General features: G+C 40.2%; 1 protein-coding gene across 2 annotated transcripts in view; it reads right to left on the minus strand.

Annotated features, from left to right (window-relative positions):
* LOC126108803 (uncharacterized) overlaps positions 1 to 15582 on the minus strand; it is a 244045-nt gene that overhangs the window by 50584 nt on the left and 177879 nt on the right. For both annotated transcript variants that reach the window (XM_049914167.1, XM_049914168.1), the window contains exon 10: positions 13086 to 13123. In XM_049914167.1, the coding sequence (XP_049770124.1) occupies positions 13112 to 13123 (12 nt within the window). In that variant the 3' untranslated portion in view covers positions 13086 to 13111. The remainder of the gene's footprint in view (positions 1 to 13085; positions 13124 to 15582) is intronic.

Genomic DNA, 15582 nt, shown 5'->3' on the forward strand with positions numbered 1-15582 from the left:
CTGTGAAGACCAAACAATATCCATGGGGCCCTATTTGAAACTGTGTGCCCCGACAATAAAAGAACATCCGACACTGTCATTGGTCTTAGAGCCATCTGTATAAATGAAGATCGTATTAATGAACTTCGAACGAAGTTCGACAAACCGCGAGTGGTAAACCGAAGCTGGGGTAGCCTCCTTTGGGAGCGAGCTGAGGTCAAGGTGAACGCAAACCTGAGCCTGGACCCAAGGTGGTGTTTGGCTCTCACCCACTCTAAAGGTTTCAGGGAGTGGAAAATCAAGTTGCTGAAGGAGGCGACGAAAGTGAACTCCAGGGGGTAGCAGCGCAGATACATACAACCCATATTGACGGTCGAGAGAATCGTATAAAAAGGAACGATAAGACGGATGGTCGGGCATTGATAATAGCTGAAAAGCATACCAACAAAGCAGTATATCGTGCTGATAGGTTAGTGGCAATTCACCGGCATCAGCATGAAGGCTCTCGACGGGACTAGTATAGAACGCTCCAATCGCAAGACGTAACCCCTGATGTTATATAAAGTTGAGGCAGCGTAAGATGGACTGCCATGCAGAGGAGTATACAAAGCTCCCATAATCCAGCGTTGAGCGGACAATCGACCGATATAGGTGAAGTAGGACAGTTCGATCCACTCCCCACGATGTACCACTGAGAACACGGAGGACATTTAGGGAACGGGTACAATGGGCAGCAAAATATGACACATGTGGAGACCAGCTAAGTATCCTGTCAAATGTAAGATCTAAAAATTTTGCTGTCTCCTCGAATGGGAGAGCAACGGGACCAAGATGTAAGTATGGTGGGAGAAACTCTTTGTAGCGCTAGAAGTTAATACAGACCGTCTTCTCAGCAGAAAAACGGAAGCCATTGGCGACACTCCAGGAGTAAAGACGGTCAAGACAACGCTGAAGACAGCGCTCCAGGAAACATGTACACTGCGAACTGCAGTAGATGGCAAAATAGTCGACAAAAAGGGATCCTGATACAACAGCTGGGAGGCAATTCATTATTGGATTGATCGCTATGGCGAAGAGAGCGACACTCAAAACTGAGCCCTGTGGCACCCCGTTCTCATGGCAAAAGGCGTCAGACAGGACAGAACCCACACGTACCCTGAACTTTCGATCCATTAAAAATGCACGAATAAACACAGGGTGGCGACCGCGACGGCCCCATGTATGCATGCTGCGGAGAATGCCTGCCCTCCAACAGGTGTTGTAAGCCTTCTCCAAATCAAAGAACACAGTCACTGTATGGCGCTTCCGCAAGAAGTTATTCACAATGAAGGTCGACAAGGTAACCAGATGGTCAACAGCAGAGCGGCACCTACTAAATCCACATTGTACATTGGTAAGTAGGCGTCGAGATTCGAGCAGCCAAACCAAACGAGAGTTAACCATTTGTTCCATCACCTTACAGACACAGCTGGTAAGGGAAATGGGTTGATAACTGAAAGGCAAGTGCTTGTCCTTCCCCAGCTTAGGAATCGGAACAACATTAGATTCGCGCCAGCATGTGGGAACATGACCCTCAATCAAGATGTGATTTTAAGTACGAAGAAGAAAACATTTACCAGCAGGAGAAAGGTTCTCGAGTATCTGAATATGAACAGAATCAGGCCGGGGAGCGGAGGACCATGACCGGGCAAGTGCACTTTTCGAGTTCCCGCATGGTGAATAAGGCATTATAACTTTCATGATTTGAGGAGCGGAAGTTAGGTGGCCTTGCCTCCTCTGCCTGTTTTCGGGGTGAGGAAGGCAGGGTGGTAATAAGCGGAGCTCGAAACCGCTGCAAAAAATTGGCCAAAGGCATTGGAGACATCTTCAGGGACCACAAGGATGTCATTCGCGACCGTCAAGCCACAGACTGGTGAGTGGACCTTAGTGCCAGACAGCCGGCGCAGGCTACCCCAGACAACAGAAGAAGGAGTGAAACTATTGAAGGAGCTTGTGAAAGCAGCCCGGCTGGCTTTCTTTAATAACACGATGACATTGCGCACATAATTGTTTATAATTAATACAATTCGCCATCGTAGGGAGGTGTTTAAAGGTGCGTAAAGCACGTCAACGAGCACGTATAGCGTCTCTACATGCTGTGGTCCACCAGGGGACTGGTACGCGACGTGGAAAAGAAGTAGTATGAGGGATGGAAGATTCAGCAGCATTGAGAATAACTTCCATGAGGTGTGCGACCTGACTATCGCAGCTTGCGAAGTTTTGATCCTGAAATGTCGCCCTGGAAGAGAAGAGCCCCCAGTCTGCTTTGGAGATGTTCCAACTAGTTGAGCATGGAGATGGGGTATGATGCAGGAGATGGATAACACAAGGGAAGTGGTTGCTCGAATATGTATCAGAAAGAGCGTACCACTCAAACCGACGTGCAAGGTGGGTAGTACGTGTAAATGGGAATAGGTGTGAGTTGTGTCTGAAAGAAAAGTAGGGGCGCCAGTATTGCGGCAGACAAGATTGAGGTGGTTGAAAAGGTCTGCTAACAGGGACCCTCTCGGGCAGGATGCTGGAGAGCCACAAAGGGGATGGTGGACATTGAAGTCTCCAGTCAACAAAAATGGTGCAGATAGCTGAGCAATAATTTGCATCATGTCTGCCCTAGTAACGGCAGATGAAGAAGGAGTGTAAACAGTACAAATGTAAAATGTAAAAGTGAGGAGAGTGATTCAGACGGCAACTGCCTGCAGATTGGTGTGCAATGTGGTGGGATCATAGTAGATACCATCCCGGACCAGCAACATAACCCCTCCATGAGCCAGAACACCTGCCACAGGGGGTAGGTCAAAACGCACAGAGATATAGTGTGCCAAGCCAATACGATCACATGGGCATAGCTTTGTTTACTGGAGAGCTACTACGAGTGGACAGTGCAAGCGTAGCAGCAACTTTAAGTCCTCTCAGTTGGAGAGAAAGCCACGAATATTCCAATGAAGAAGTGCCATCATGAGAAGAAAAAGAAAAAGGAGAAGCAAGAAAGGGTCACCTCGAAGGCCTCTGAGGACCTGGCTTCAAGCAAGCACTGCTGCTGCTGCTATCAATAGGTGGAGAGTCATCGTCCATTTTTTCAATAGGTTTGTCGGCCACCATGTTAAGATGGTCGAGAGGGGGAGCTTCCTCCACCGGTGAATGGCCAGATGTTTGGCTACCAGCAGTGCGGCCAGGTGAAATGGATGACGGTTTGGGGCGGCAACAGCTGGGTGGTGCAGGAGAAAAAACGCACCGTGATGGAGAAGCAGAACTTTTCTTCCTATGAGCCTTCTTGGAAGGTCGTTTAGTCGAAGTACTGGTCGATGGCTGGGAGTTCCAGGTACGTAAGAAGTCTTCACGGGACGGTTCCTTCTTGAAGGCCCGTGCATCTGAATTCTGGGTCTTAGTCTTGGCAGAAGCTGATGAAGGTGCTTGTGTTGTAGGGGTGACGGGAGGAAGAGGAGATGTTGACTGGGCAATCTTAACACTGGCCGAATGGATGACCATAGCACTAAAAGTCAGATTGCATGTCTGCATCGATACCTACCTGGTAGGCCGAGGAGAGGTGAGGACAGTACTGTTTTTCCCCACTGGGAGCAGCATGGGCTTCCTACTAGCAGCTTGGGGGCAGCCGAGGTGGACACTTTCTCTTTGACCCAAATTTCCTGTATACAGGATTCATCCTTGTAGGTGGGACAGTCACGAGAGGACGCTGCATGGTCACCCTGACAGTTCATGCAATGAGGAGACAGAGGTGGACAGTCACCCTCATGGGCGTCCCTGCCACAAATGATGCATTTAGCCGCATTAGAACAAGACTGGCAGGTGTGGTTAAAACGCCGACACTGGTAGCAGCACGTAGGTTTTGGAACATAGGGGCGAACAGAAATAACCTCATAGCCCGCTTTGATGCGCGACGGCAGCTGAACATTATCAAAGGTCAAGAAAAGTGTCCGGGTCGGTACAAGGTCATTGTCAACCTTTTTCATGACCCTACGGACAGCCGTCACGCCCTGCTCAGCGAGGAAAGACCGAATCTCCTAGTCAGTCAATCCGTCGAGTGATCTAGTAGATACCACACCACGCGACAAATTCAAAGTGCGGTGAGCCTCCACCTGGACAGGGAACGTGTACAGGAGTGTGGCCCAAAAGAGTTTTTGTGCCTGAAAGGTGCTCTCAGTTTCCAACAACAAGGAACTGTTGACAGATGAAAAATCCTTTCCACCCTCAGATCTAGAAACTATGAGGAACTTTAGGGCCGGCGGTAGTAGTTTTGTCACTGGTGGTTGGTGAAGTTTCCATTTTTGGGCAGAAGTCGAGAGAGAAGAAGAGATATCCATTGTGGATGAATCCCCCATGATTGCCAGCATCTCCGATGGCGCGCTCCTCCCTTGTGGGGACCCTCTCAGAGGGCGCTGCCGCCTTAGGTGAATGTTTACACCTCAGGTCACACCTCCCGAGGTACGGATGGAGGGACCAATCGGCATTGTCAGAAGGTGTCAGCTCAGGCAATCACCCCTCCTCGGGCCTGGCCTTTACCAGGGGGTACGCATGGGCCCTACTTGTCGACCCAGGGTGGTGAATTACGCTTTACCCCGTCACTGGCTACGCGTGCGAACACGTGGGTCACCCTTCAGGCACGCACAGGGAGGAAAGAAGAATAAGGGAAAAAAAGGGAGATAGGGAGAGAAAGGACAGACTGTCTCAAATGCCGAGGCGGAGACCATAGGATGGACAAGAAGGCAAGGAGAAGAAGGCAAGGTAAAAAGTAAGGAAGACAGTGAAAGAGGGAGAAGGACAAAGAAAGAAAACAAAAAAAGGAAGGAAGAAATCAGAATAAGCGAAAAACCAAAATGACCACAAATGTAAGATGTTGAATCGTCCATCTCCGGACGAAGGTGCAAACTACCCCCTTGAGGGCGAGGGACTCCTTTTAGTCGCCTCTTATGACAGGAAGGAATACCTTGGGCCTATTCTTACCCCGGACCCACAGGGGGATGCGTTCAAGGTGAGAAGGATTGCCCAGATAGGTAGGTGTCTTAGAGATTATGATGGTCAAGTATTTAGTTACATTCAAAAATAATCATGTGGAGGTTTACAGCTAGGGATACTAAATATTCAGTACAATTTGGAATTGTTATCTGGTTAATGGGGGGTGCAACAGTTCATAGGGAGTATACGCGTTGATTGTCCTTTGCCTGCGCAGAGGTTCAAGGACCCACTTGGAGGCAGTGTGGCTTAGATAGCCACAGTGTTGAAGTGATGGTGCTGCAGATGGTTGAGGAGGCTGAGAACAGTGACTGAATGACCTATATAACAATCATCTCCAAGTGTCAGAATACTTGTGTAACAAGTATGTATTAGAGGCTGCCACAAGAAAAAGTGATACAAAGGGAAGATGAGGCCTTGAGAGTCTATGCCCGTGGTCAGTATGTAAACATTTACACTCTTTCCTTCTCAAATGCCAAATATCACTACAGGATTCCCCAATAAATCAAATATGTGTGCTACAATAAGCTACAGTAACTAATGACATCAGTAGCACCAGTTGTTTAAGTAGGAGAACGATGTTCATGACATTAAAACTACTGCATTTCTGATCAGAATTTGTAAGATAATTCTATTAAATTAATCCGGGAAGATTGAAATAATGTTACATGCTATTACCTTTCATGTTTCCTTTTTCAAATGAATTTTAGTGAACAGGACAGATAAAATTCCATGTAGCATGATGCGAGACCTGTACTACAAGAAGCTTCATTTTTTATGTAATCTTAAAGTGGCAGTTAAAAATAAAATGTATTGTATTTCTTGTTACACTATTAGAACATATGATCCATGTGCAAGTAAATTTCTAGTTTAAAAGTATCACAGCACGATTTGCAATACTGAGCATTATGTACGTGCAGTTTGGTAATATGTACAACAGTACAGGCAGTGGTTGCAGATGAGGAAAAAGTGAGAGTGAGTGTTATGTGCAACTGAAACCACACTCCTATATGGCGAGTAGCAACTTTCCTTCTTAGATGTTATTACATTCCATCCTGGATTTTCCATTGTTTGAGATCTATTTTTGATATACATAAGACAAAAAATGAAAGAGCATACAAACTAGCTGACAATCTCACTATAGGTTTTTGCCTTTTTTGTGGCAGACTGTTTCAAGGTCTACAATCCTGAAACATAAGCCTAATGAATATGGCACAAAATTCTTTATGTTATGACACAGTGGATACAGTTTTAAATGTTATGTTTATTTTGGCAATAGAAGACACTAAAAACAGCATTTTGCATTTAGTAAACAGGCACTGTAAGAGTTTCTATGGTAAAAGTCATACTTTATACAGGAATTGTTTTAACACTTTCTCTGATCTACTTCATCAATTGTGGAAAAAGAAAACTGCAGTAGTGGGTACACAACTGAAAAATTGAAAAGGGCTAGCTAATAATCTAGTTGCTCAGCAACTAAAAAAGATCAACTATCACTTCAAAAAATGTTTGTGGAATGGAATTACATTTGGGATGTAATCACTGATGACAAAACAAAAATAGACTGCATCGAATGTCAATGTCAGAACAAAATTAGGAATGACAGAGAAGATGACACCTGACTGGATTGTGAATTATAATAGAAATCAGGCTGGTATGGACAACAGTGAACAGCGAATGGGCTAGTATCTTTTGAATGAAAGCAAGTAAAATGGTGGAAGAAAGGTTTCTTCACATTTTGATGATGATATCTGTTAAGTCTTAAGTTTCACATAAAAGGTTAAGGCCTATTAGCAAACATCCTGTGTGAATTCAATACTCAATTGGTAGTGGCTTTGGTAAACAAAGGAGACATGGTTAAATCAACTTTCACTCAAAATAGTTCATCCATAAAAACACTCAGTGGAAGACTTTTCTGAAACTGATTCCAGCTACAGAAATGCAAAATGGCCTGAGAGCAGATGTAAGATATGTGCAGCATGAAGCAATGCAAAGGTATGGTTCATACTAAGACAAGTGGAAGTAAGTAATTATCAAATAAAAAAGATGTGTTGTGGAAACAACACATTTTCATTTTTGTATAAAACATTGTCACTGAGATAAATATGTTTCTTTGCAGTATTTAGTAGAAAAAAAGAATGCACTCTCAAAAAGCATTTCAGAACTGTTCAACAGACTCTAGTTGTGAAGACTAGAACAGATGGTTTCTGTGTCATGGGGAGGTTTGTTATTGAAATTTTAAGAAGGTACATTTCAGGAAGACTCAAGTATATAGTACTTTGTCTTACATACATCTCAAAACATGATTACAATGAGAATATCAGAGAAACTGGAGCTAACACTGTGATATACTTGCAATTGTTCTTGACATGCATCAATCTTGAATCGGACAAGAAAGTGGCAAAAAGAGAGTGCTATCTTACGTAACCACTGCCACATGCTGTAAGGCAGCTAGCAGAGTACAGATATAAATGAGGAGAGAAGGATGAACAAATCATGCATTGAAGACTTAGTATTAGCTCAATGAACTGAGGTTTCTTGAAGCACTGTTCCAAATGTTTTGACTAAAAAATAAAAATAAAAAAAGATAAAAGTGAGTGCAAGATCAGCCCCATCAATGCTCATAACAGACCACATATAACCATAAATTGAATCTCAACACAAGTTCTTTTGGGATTATGTAACAGTGGACAACTATCTGAAATTTATTGTTACTAGTGACAATGTGGTTTCGGTGATGGTGATGAGGTGAAATAGGTGGTCCAACTCATCTTTAATGACATGATGTACGATAATACAATGTGGGCGCATAAAACAGCCTCAGGACTCAAAAAGAAAAGAAAAGTTATCCAGGAAAGTATCAGGGCACAGAGAAATTTCTGAATTTTCCATGTGTCAACTCTTACAGCTTTTTAAATAAAACAAACTTTATTAAAATTCAACATCTTCATTCTTCATGTCTAAATATTTACTTCCCAACATAGTCACTCAGGCAATGAACACATTTCTTCCAATGAAGTACTAGTTTGCCAGTATCATCACTGTAGAATATTTGCCTTTTTGATGGAGCTGCCACTTCATCACTATCAAAGTTAAGTTCTTGAAAGTGTTCTTTAAGTTTTGGAAACGGATTGAAATCAGATGGGGCCAAGTTTGGACTGTACGATAGATACTCACTGACAGTGAAGCCAAGGTGTCAGATTGCTGTAGCTGTCACAGCACTCATATGTGGTCTAGCATTGTCATGCTGAAGTAAAGTGTTGTGCCACACGAAAATACACTCGTTGGCACAATGGTACATTCTTTGGTTTGTCCCAGAAGGAGATGGATTGGAACTATGCCATGTAAAACATCAGTTCACTTTATTACAATATAGATATGAAGATTTATTCAGTTCACAGGCATGTTCTGAGGATTTAAAACTATCTCTGAATATTAAAGTATCACTGACCTGAGAACACAAAAAAGAATTTGGAGGCATTACTTTTTAGCATGGACTCATACATAAAACTTTAGGATAATGTGTCAATTACTGAATACAAATGTTTCTTGTTGTTTAAAAATATGGCAACCATATCTCTGCGATCACCCAGATGCAATGAAATGTTAATAACAACATGCAATTATTCCATATCAGAAAATGAATGAAAACTTTGACAAATTAAATAAAAATCATATAACAGGTCTACTCTTAATATTGTAAGAAATATATTTCCCCTCGTTCAAATTTCAGTTCATTTGGTGTAATTTTATGTATTGTTTATAGGTCTTTTGCTGCGCAACATTTTCTGAAGTAAGCTATTACACACATAGAAACATCACAATATTAACAGTAATACAGTGTTTCTCTCTTACATGTTCCCAACCAGGTTTTCTTGTATGACAGCAGGCAATGTACTGTCCCTTTGGGTTCAATTTCTTCACTGGTAAATTTCTTTCTGCACTGCACTGATAGCCGAAGGGTATGCACAATGCATACAGGATGCCCAGAAGTTGGACAGCTTGTATTTTGTTACAGATTTTTCCACGACACTAATCAAGAATTTCATATTTCTCTTGCTCCCTTCTCATTATCTACCACAAACAAATTCCAGATGAACAGTTCAACCAAAGGAAAAAAATATTTTTGTAATATTTTTGCTTCACTTTCATGATTTCAGATTTATTCACACATGCTGATGAGACTGATCTGCTCTTTCCATTGTGTGCTTGTAATCAACAAACGTTGCAGGTTTCTTGATAATTTTTCCTCTCCTTGTAATCTTTCATAGGCCACTATTGTGAACAAGTGATAGAACCAAAATATTCTTCTTCCATTTCCTTCATTTCACTGTAAGCAATTTTCCTCTTCTGCATGCATCCTTTTCTGCTTTGCTAAGCATTTTGTTTATAAGATGATATGGAATATCCTTTCTTGTCAACTTCACAGTATCCCAAATATCTTGATTTTTTTGACTAAAAATTCAGCAAGTTGACAAGAAGTACAAACTGTCCAAATCACGCCCTTTCTAGTAGCATAAATTGAACCAAGGAGCTCCTTGTGAACAAGTATCTCGGTCAGACACACAGAGATTTGTAAACTTTTTATTTTATTTTATTTTATTTATTTAGTCCTGTTAAATACCATCAAATATTATATTCTCTCTTCACACAATGCATTTCAAATCCTGGTTTATGTACCATACACTGCCAAAAACTAGACATAGTTCTTCTGTATGTGATATTAGCATAAGTATTATTAATGCACAAAATTAAATGAAATTGATGAAATAAATCTTTTGAGTCTGTCAGACTGTCAGTCATGTCTACCCAGAATTTTCAGGTGAATTTACCTCATGCTTCAGCACAACTTACAACATATCTCCTGCACAGATAATTATTTTCAGAGACTCGAAGAGTGCACAGATCTACAACATGCAACATAACTCATCTGCAACACAACAGTCCTATATCTTCCTCTTATCTGTAATGAAAACCTAGAAAATATTCAGAAATTATTACCTACAGAGAAGCTCACTGTAGCAATCAACATCACCATAAGCTTGACTGGGAAAGTGTAGCCCATGCAACACAAAGCCACAGGAAGTAAAGTGTGCTCCAATTGTGGTTTTAATTTCAGTGAAGGTACAAAATCCAACAATCATATATTATACAATTCAGACAAGGCTAGGCTAAATGGTGTGAAACAAAATTACAAGGGTGTATGGGATCATGACTCATACATTGTGATTATAACAGTAATAGAGAGGTGTTGAATACAGGTGTTAATTCATGGCATTTGCAACAACTTCCCAATGATGTAAAGAATCATATTCTTCCATAGTAAACAGAAAACGACATCAGATGATAATATGTTTTGCCTCTGCTCTTTGAATAAATAAACAAAAGAGAAGTAACAATATAGTTGAGATGCTGAGTCACAGATAGGCACAACAAAAAGACTTGTCACAAATAAAGTTTTCAGCCAATATGGCCTTCATCAAAAATACACACACACACACACACACACACACACACACACACACACTCACACACACACACACACCCACACACAAACACACACACGTAAATGCAGTTCACACACACATGACTGCAGTCTGAGGCAACTGAAGCCACACTGCAAGCAGCAGCACCAGTACATGATGGGAGTGGCGAGTGGCTAGGGGTAAGGAAGAGGCTGGGGTGGGGTGGGGAGGGAGAGGGATAGTAGGGTAGCTGTGGGGGGTAGTGAAATGCTGCTGGGGAGCATGCAGGGACAAGGTGGAGATGGTAGGGCAGCTTTGTGCAGGCAGGTTAGGTGGAGGGCAGGGGAGAGGTGGGGAGGAGAGGGTTAGTGGAAAAAGCCAATCTGCCTATTACATTCCATCCTGGATTTTCCAGACCAAAGAAAAGTTATGCATGGTTATGAACACATAGCAACTGGAGTTTAATATCTAACGGAATGTAAACACACAACTACTATGATTACGAAAGTGAAGATACAGGAATAAAGCTGTTCACATAAAATACTTCTGTTCAACAGCAATATTCTTATGAGAACTAAATTCTTGTGGCAGAGTTTATAGTGGAACTTCAGCTAGCAGTCAGTTTTGTAATGTTTTCATAAATAAAAAGCCCCATATTTTCCCATTCATTTTTGGTAGAAGACAAAAACCTAGACAACTACTGGAGACAGGAAATGGTGTAGGTATAGTCTGGCTAACCTTTAATTAATTTGCTAGAATATTATACTTGTAGGTATCCCATTGTGATACAATAGAAATGAAGCTTTTAAAGGAAACAGATGAAGATTATATACAAATTAGATATGAGAAACAAAGTACTTATAGGTCTACACCTATATTGCACAAGCCACCTTATCATGTGTGGTGGAGGGTACTTTGTGTACCACTGTACGTTTCTTTTTTTCCCCACTCTATTTATGAATTAGTTATAGTAAGGAAGGCAGTTGGTAAGCCTCCAAGTGCACTGGAATGTCTCTAATTTATCTTCATGGTATTTTCATAAGATATAAGTAAGAAGAAGCAATACATCTGTTGACTCTTCTAGGGATGTATGGTCTTGGAATTTTAACAGTAAACCACACCATGATACAGAAAGCCTCTACTGCAATACCTGCCATTGGACTTGGCTGGGCATCTCTGTGATGATTTCACATTTACTGAATGAATGTGTAACAAAATATGCTGCTCATCTTTGAGAGACTTCTCTATTTTCTCTATCAGTTTTATCTGGTGTACATAACAGAGTGATGATGAAATATTCAACTATTGGTCGAATGAGGGTTTTGTAAATTACCTCATTTGTGGTGCACTACATTTCCCGAGGATTCTTCCACTGGATCTGTCTGGCATCTGCATTTTCTGTGGTTGTTCTTATACAGTCATTCCAATTTAAACTGCTCCATATGCAAATTCTTAGATATTTCATGGCTGTGGCTGCTGTTAGTGACTGTTATGCAATCAGGTAACACTGCCTATTTATGTGCAAAACATTAAATGTGCTTATGTTATAGATAGCTCCCAATCCCTGCACAAAGCATTGATCCTCTACATGTATTCCTGCTTTTTGGTACAATTTTCTAGCAATATGACTTCTCTTCATTGAGAATGACATGCTATGTTCTGTTTGCTAGAAACTCTTCAATCCAATCACACAGTTGGTCTGATATTTTGTACACTCTTAGTTTCTTCATTAACAGGAAGTGTGGAAATGTGTCGAATGCCCTCTGGAAGTCAAGGAGCATGTCATCAGCCTGGCACTGGTATCTACTGCTCTCTGGGCCTTGTAGATGAACAGTACAGGGTTTCTTTCATAGAAATCTTTGGGACAGTACTGTATCAAAAGCCTTTTGCTTTTTGTGTAATATTGTACATTAAAATTTAAAAGTTTTCAAGTAGTTCAGAATGCAATATTTATGTTGTACTTTAAAAACCTAGAGATCTCTTTCAAAACTGTTGATAGTGCACTAAAATCCAGGTAAATATGAGGCTAATGGCAATTTATTTAATTTCTGTAATTTAAAGGGGTGAGAGCCATCAACAGAGCATTAGTTTCAAAGTTCTGCTAGTCTGACTGATGCACAAATCATCACAGATTTTCGATTACTCTTACTTGATCAAGAGTTTAACAAAACAATCACAGTAACAAATATAATCCCTGCTTTCCACACTACAGTGCTTGACAGAAGGAAAAATTTCACACATTTTATTTCATCAGAATTCTATGCTTTGCAAAACACTTATTTCATATGGCAGACAGTGAAGGATGTAGTCTTAAGGTGTTGTACTTCCCGAATTTTATTTTATGCTGACATTGAGAAAAAATTAATGGTACAAAAATAAGACATTCTCCCTGTGTACATATAAAGGACCAGAACCACATACAAATACAACTTGGATCACCATACAGAAATGTATTAGGATTGATAATGCCTTCTAATATGATTGCCTATTGATACAACCATAAAGTACATAAACCCTCAGTATGTTGGTTGTCGTTTCCCCTCTATATGTTGTGTGAAGTGTCCCGTGAGACAATAAAAAAAAAAAAAGAGTACTTTTCATAAACAAACATTCAGTGAATAAAGATAAACTTACCGCGTACTGTCTAGCGCATGTCTTTCTTAGGCTGCCTCCTGAAATATTCCAGAATACTATTAGACATTGAAATCAAAAAGATAAATCAGTACAGAAAAAAAATATGAAAAACACGAAATTTTAAAGCTGCAGAAATTTGATAACAAATAATGTAAATAAACATTTTGAAATGGAATAAACTGAATAAAGAAAGATAGAAATCCATAAAAAGTTAATCATTCTGTGCATATACTGCTAGTGGTAATGTGGACACTTTCTTCAACAAATCAACTGAAATCTTTGAGAGAGCCTCAGCCCCCCAGACTAAAATGTGAAGGCATAAATATTAAACACAGGTGTTGAGAGCAAAATTAGTAATAACTTCCTATACATTTGAGCACTTTGGCAGGGCACAAATGGTGAACTTTTCTAGGCTATTGGCAAATAAAAAATTGGATGAAGCACATTCACTAACTATGTAGATGTACATTCTCTAAATTCTGCACATTGTTTAAATTAACCTTTGAGGAGATTAATACATTATGCAGAAAATAAAAACAAAGTAGTGTGGGACATCATAAAACAGCAAACAGAAAAATGTGGAAGTAAGTATAACAATATAAATAAAAAATTGGGTGGAATAAAACAAAATCCTCAGGAAACGGCAGATTTTGTAAACAACTATTCCTCTGGTATTACAGAGAAGTTGCAGTACAATGTTCCTACAGTGCAGTATATTCCAGGACTACCTAATGCATGCACAACTCTACCCTTTACTAAAGGAATATAACCACTATTGAAAATCACAGACCATTACTATCTGCATCCGTAAAAGGTGAATTAATTGTGAATGATAGACAAACAAAGTACATCAACATATACAAGATTTTTAATGAAGCATGGTTTAGTTTCCAAAGGGAAGGACGTCCTTTACAGAGTTCACAAAAGTAGTACTTGAAATTCCTGACAAGAAATTCTGACACTTGTTCTAGACTTTTGACATAATTGACTATAAAATACTACTTAACAAGCTAGATGCACTAGGTGTAAGAGAAATGGCACAGGAGTGAGTTCAGTCTTACATTGAGACAGAGTGTAAAGGGTAAAGAGAGTTTAGACATTGGCTGATAATTTTTTTAGTAAAACAACTGTTTGACATGAGAACACTGGAGTTCCTCAGGGTAGTACATTGGGCTAATACGTAACAATTACTTTCCTGATGGTATAATACATGAAGAAAAAGTTCCCTTTGCTGATGACAGTAACATCACGGTCACTGATAACACATCAAAATTTCTTTGAAGAAGGTCAGTGAAACCCTCAATGAGGTTTAAGAATGGGCACTATGTGAAAAATTAACAGTGGACAATAAATGTATGGACTTTAGCATACAGAGGAAAACCAACTGACTGAGGATAGTTAATACTCGTAAATCTACAGATTAAGTAACAAACAAAGTTATTTAGGAATGAATACTGATTGCCAATTACTATGGAATGAGCAACTGGAAAAACGAATGTCATCAGCATGTTTTATTCTTAGGGTTCTATCATCCGTTTGTAACAGCCAATGCCTTGTGGTAACATTAATCCTATGTATACTCATATTTTGGGCATGGGATTCTTTCCTGGGGAATGAATACACAAAATATGGACATAACTTTTAAAATGTAAAAAACTGTCATAAGAATCATAACTAGCAGCTGTAGTTGGGCTTATTATAAAGGAGCTATTTAAAATATTGGGTACCCTTACCGCACCAAGCAAGGACACATACCAATTTGTTACATTCATAGTATTTCACTAATAGAATCATCCAACTATCTATATGCATCTTCGTGTCCTCCCTCCAGTCCGCCTGGAAAACTAAGTCAGGATTCCACCATGCCGAGTGGGCTGTTGAACACAGGAGAATGAGAAGACATTAATATCATACACTACAAACCGTAGCAGAAGATTTTCTTGTAAAATCAATCAGGACTTACATCTACCAAGGAAAATCAAAGGAAAATCTCAAAACAGCATTTTCTGTCAGGGAATAAAATTGTTCAGTAAACTGTCAAATGAGATGAAAACTATTAGTAAAAAACATCTGTTGAAGAAGGGATCTAAATCATTCTTTGTAAATACTGCACACCACATAATTACGGACTCAGAGTAGTGGTTAATTGTGAAAGGGGAACACTACAACACCTTGTTACTTTACAATGCTTTTAAAAGAAAAGCTACGGTTTATAGTGCACGATATTAATGTCTTCTCATTCTCCTGTGTTCAACAGCCCACTCAGCATGGTGTAATGCTGACTCAGTTTTCCAGTTGGACTGGAGGGAGGACATGAAGATGAATATGGATTGTAGCGACGTCTTCAGGGGGCCTGGAGTTAGTTCTCTGCACAGACTGGAGTTAGTGCAAGGGACACAGTGTCTAGGAACCATTAGTGGGTTTCCTCAGTGTCTGCAGCTATGACATGCAAAACCAAAAATTATCTGGAGTAAATTGTGTGTAAATCAAAGAACAC

This window comes from Schistocerca cancellata, chromosome 11, assembly GCF_023864275.1.
Source record: "Schistocerca cancellata isolate TAMUIC-IGC-003103 chromosome 11, iqSchCanc2.1, whole genome shotgun sequence".
NCBI lineage: Eukaryota > Metazoa > Arthropoda > Insecta > Orthoptera > Acrididae > Schistocerca > Schistocerca cancellata.